This window comes from Palaemon carinicauda, chromosome 20, assembly GCF_036898095.1.
Source record: "Palaemon carinicauda isolate YSFRI2023 chromosome 20, ASM3689809v2, whole genome shotgun sequence".
Lineage (NCBI taxonomy): Eukaryota > Metazoa > Arthropoda > Malacostraca > Decapoda > Palaemonidae > Palaemon > Palaemon carinicauda.
In genome coordinates, this window is record NC_090744.1 from 126,055,892 (window position 1) to 126,060,963 (window position 5,072).

Here is a 5,072-nt window from a genome sequence, read left to right on the forward strand (position 1 = left end):
AATTATTATTAGCCCGTTATACACTTCTTAACCTAGTATCCAATTATTCGTAACTCACTATCCAATTAATCTGAACACATCCAATAATCCTGAACACACATTATTCAATAATTCTTAACCCTTTACCCAATTATTCTTAACCCATTATCCAATTATTCTTAACCCATTATCTAATTATTCTAAACCCCTTATACAATGATTTTGTACCCATTATGCAATTATTATCAACACATTATCCAATTATTCTTAACCCATTATCCAATTATTCTTTACCAATTACCCAAATATCATTAACCCATTATCCAATTATTCTTAGCCCATTATCCAATTATTCTTTACCCATTACCCAAATATTATCAACTCATTATCCAATTATTCGTAACCCATTATCAAATTATTCTTAACCCATTCTCCATTTATTTTGTACCAATTATCCAATTATCATTAACCCATTATCGGATTATTCGTAACCCATCATCCAATTATTCATAACCCAGTATCCAATTATTCGTAACCCATTATCCAATTATTCTTAACCCATTATCCAATTAAACAGGTATATCATCCCGAGAACAGTAACGAATGGTTTTTGGAAATCAGTTCAGTGACCTTCCGGGATGCTGGAACTTACGAATGCCAGGTTTCCACCAGTCCTAAGATCTTCCTACCTGTGACCCTCACCGTAGAAGGTAAGGATACCTCTCTCTCTCTCTCTCTCTCTCTCTCTCTCTCTCTCTCTCTCTCTCTCTCTCTCTCTCTCTCTCTCTCTCTCTGTGTGTGTGACCAACGTAGCGGAAAGATAGACTACAGAATTATCTCTTCCTGACCCTCACAATTGAGGGGAAGAATATGAAAATTCTCTCTCTCTCTCCTCTCTCTCTCTCTCTCCTCTCTCTCTCCTCTCTCTCTCTCTCTCTCTCCTCTCTCCTCTCTCTCTCTCTCTCACGCAGTGGAAGGATAGACTATAAAATTATCTCTCTTTCTGACCCTCGCTATAGAGGGGAAGAATATAAAAAATCTCTCTCTCTCTCTCTCTCTCTCTCTCTCTCTCTCTCTCTCTCTCTCTCTCTCTCTCTCTCTCTCTCTCTCTCAACTATATATTTGAGGGACATCTTTCTTCTATCTAAAAGAGGAAGATTCAAAAAGATAATAATCTAAATTCTTAAGTTTTCTTCTTGTCAGAAATAAACACCAAGAGAATCACTGTTTAGAATCTCCTTACCAAAATAAGTTTTAACCGCAATTTCAACGTTTTTCGTAACATTCCAATGAAAGATCTTATCCCGAAAATTACAAAAGTTAAATTGGGCGAATATTTAACTATTGGTGGGAGGGGTAATCAGGAGAAATTTTAGCTATAAAAAGAAGTAAATTGTATTTCGGATTTTCTTAAAATTAAAAAAACAATTCTGTATTGTAGCTTATTCACTTATATTATACAAAATAAAATTCGTAAGAGTCATAGCATTATCATTCTACTTCCTCCACAAAGGTCAATAAGAATTTCATGAGAAAAAAAAGGATTATTTTACTTATTGGATATTCTATTGGGTAGCGACTATATAGGATTTTTAACATATTTTAAATAACTTATAAGGTATATATATATATATATATATATATATATATATATATATATATATATATATATATGTGTGTGTGTGTGTATATATTATATATATATATATATATATATATATATATATATATATATATATTAATTGATATAATTTTTAGTGTTTTCATAGACCATTCAATAACAATAAAAATAAATTTTACCATTAATAGTCAAGAAAATCTAGATGCTAAAAGCTATAGGGCTCCAACAAGGAAACTAGGCCATTGAAGAAAATGATGAAATAGGGAAATAAACTATGCTACGAGATGTATTGAATTAAAATATATTTCTCAAGATCAGAAACAACATAATAGATCTGCCATATATAAACAGACCAGTGAGGAAAAGAAACAAGAAAATAAAATATTTTAAGAATTGTAACATTAAAATAAATATTTCCTATATAAACTATAAAAACTTTAACAAAACAAAAGGAAGAGAGTAAGATAGAATAGTGTGCCCGAGTGTACCCTCATGCAAGAGAACTCTAGCCCATGACTGTGCATGGTACAGAGGCTATGACACTACCCAAGACTTGGAGAACAATGGTTTGATTTTGGAGTGTCTTTCTAGAAGGCCTGCTTACCATACTTTTAAATGCGAGAAAATTAATGGAAGAAAATTCTGTTTAAATAAGCAAACTAGTAAATGGAAAGATAATCGTTTTCAATTTTTATATCACCATACGATAGAAAGGAAATATCTTAAACACATTAAAAGGAAAGTATAAAATTAAGAATATCCATTAAAAATTAAAATATAGTATCGAAAATAATAATTATTAATAACAATAATAATAATTAATAATAATAATAATAATTATAATAATAATAATTATTATTATTACTATTAATAAAAATAAAAATAATAAAAATAATAATAATAATAATAATAACTTATTTCCGTTTATACGCAAGCTGAGAAAAAAGCTACGAAAGAGAATAGGACGAGGAAAGAAAAATAGGAAGAGAGAAAGACAGAGAAAGGAAGTAGACAAATAGAACATTCGATCACTGTGAGAGTGAAAAGACATACGAGAGACCAGAAGGTAAAAACGGAACAAGTAAAGGGGTGAGGAATAAAAGATACGCCTGTGTGAAAAGAAATGGAAAAGGGGGGGGGGGGGTGGAAAAGGGGTGTGGGAGAGAATCCATTTCCTTTGCTTGATGACGTGGAAGACGAGATAAACGGGAGGGGTGGGCAACGGAACACAGATACTATAGGCACGGACAGGAACAGCGGACTTGAAGGTAGAACATGACAGCCTATGGGCCAAGGAGGTCTATCAAATACGCTATCATTATTATACTTGTGCACGCGCATGCGCACACACAAGAATCCACCCTTCCAAACTCCCCTCCCTAACTACAACCCCTCTCACCAGGGTGACCTAAAATATTTTAGCTAAATTTACGTAAAAAAAAAAAAAATAATAAACTAAAACTAACTAACTTCACTTGTTTGAGGGGATTTAGTGTTTTAATTCAACAGGTGTTAATTACGTAAATAAAAAAAAAAAACTTCAGATGTAAGTTAAATAAAGTAACGACAGATTTAAATACAAAAATAACTTTTGCCAATACCTTGTTCACAAGTTACAAACACGTTGATATTTTCGAATCAAATAATTCTAATAATAGATTCTACAGTAGTCCCTCCACTTTCCTAATTCCCTGACATAAAAGTATTAATAAAAGATGAATGATAAATGTATATAGGCTACCTGCCTTCAATATTCCACGGCATTTAAGAAATATTTACTCATGTTTAAAATGTGGTTCTTGTTCTCATTCTTATTCTTTAAACAAGATAATTACTTGATAGGAATGTTTTATGAACTGCCCCAAGGCGTTTGCAGTGTTTATTTCCAGATGAAGATTGAGATGTTAAAAGCATTTTTCATGATCTTCACCTCCTCTTAACTAAATATTTATTGCCTTTGATTTCAAAAGAAATATCTTGATCTCGTTATACAGCACTAAATACGTATGTTTTCTTTCATTATTTTTTCTTAGAGAGAGAGAGAGAGAGAGAGAGAGAGAGAGAGAGAGAGAGAGACGAGAGAGAGAAGAGAGAGAGAGAGAGAGAGAGAGAGAGAGAGAGAGGGGGGGGGGATCTTATATACCGCACTAGATAACTGTGTTGTCTTCCATTATTTTTTTGGCTGAGGAGAGAGAGGAGAGAGAGAGAGAGAGAGAGAGAGAGAGAGAGAGAGAGAGAGAGAGAGAGAGAGAGGGGATCTCGTATACCGCACTAGATAAGTGTTTTCTTTCATTATTTTTTGTGGGAGAGAGAGAGAGAGAGAGAGAGAGAGAGAGAGAGAGAGGAGAGAGATAGAGGAGAGAGAGAGAGAGAGAGAGAGAGTTTTACAACGATTTTGGATGTTGAAAAGACTTTAATCCATTTGCTACTGGTAGTAGAGCGAATAAATTTAAACGATTAGAGATGTTTTATGATGTTATCTAAAGTGTTCTTGTATTCGTTTATCGTATTACTATTCATTAAATGAGAGAGAGAGGAGAGAGAGAGAGAGAGAGAGAGAGAGAGAGAGAGAGAGTGAGAGGAGAGAGAGAGAGAGAGAGAGAGAGAGAGAATCATTAATCTTTCATTATCTCGTTTTTCTCTCCATTTCTGGTTCCAAATTCACTCGTCACATAAATTCGGGTAAAATGACTGAAAGGATTCTGAGGTTCTATAGCTTTCTGATTACCTATCGTCGCATTTCATTATCATTACATCAGGAGCATTTGTGTAGTGAAAAAAAAAATATCATTATATTTATCATATGAATCACCTTATGAAAAAATATATTACTCTACTGAATTATCACAATTTTCAACAAGAGATTTTAAAATTATTTACACATTAATACCTAATTTTCATCCAAATACGGATGTAATTTAATTTTTATTTCAGCGTTTTTTTTGCAATCGTTCAACAACCAAGAATCAACGGACCTAAAGAGATTTAGATTATAATATAATTAAACAATATTATCTTTAAAAAAATAGTCAGTAAAAAAACAAATTACAAAATAAGAGTATTTTTTTACTTAAAAACATTTATCATTATATTTATCATATAAATCATCTTATGGAAAAACATTAAAACTATACTGAATTATCCCAATTTTCAACAAGAGATTTAAAAATTATGGAGGCAAAAATACCTACTTTTCCTCCACATACGCAAAACTACCTAGTTTCCCTCCTCATGCCAATGTAATTTAATTCTTATTATTCTTTCGTGTCCATCCTGACAGTTCAACAAGCGCGAATCAACGGACCCAGAGAGATTTACATCCAGAACGGATCGACGATAAAGCTCACTTGCATCGTGAACACACACGCCCGAGAATGTGGGATCGGTCACGTGGTACAGAGACACAACGGAACTCGACTATGATTCACCAAGGTCAGTTTCTCCCTTCCCAACATTATATATCTTTAATCTC

At 32.9% G+C, this 5,072-nt stretch overlaps 1 protein-coding gene across 1 annotated transcript in view; it reads left to right on the top strand.

Moving 5' to 3' along the window:
- LOC137660121 (kin of IRRE-like protein 1) overlaps nucleotides 1–5,072 on the top strand; it is a 40,107-nt gene that overhangs the window by 28,085 nt on the left and 6,950 nt on the right. Inside the window, 3 exon segments of the mRNA XM_068394835.1 lie at nucleotides 557–689; nucleotides 4,881–4,969; nucleotides 4,971–5,032. Coding sequence (XP_068250936.1) covers nucleotides 557–689; nucleotides 4,881–4,969; nucleotides 4,971–5,032 — 284 coding nt within the window.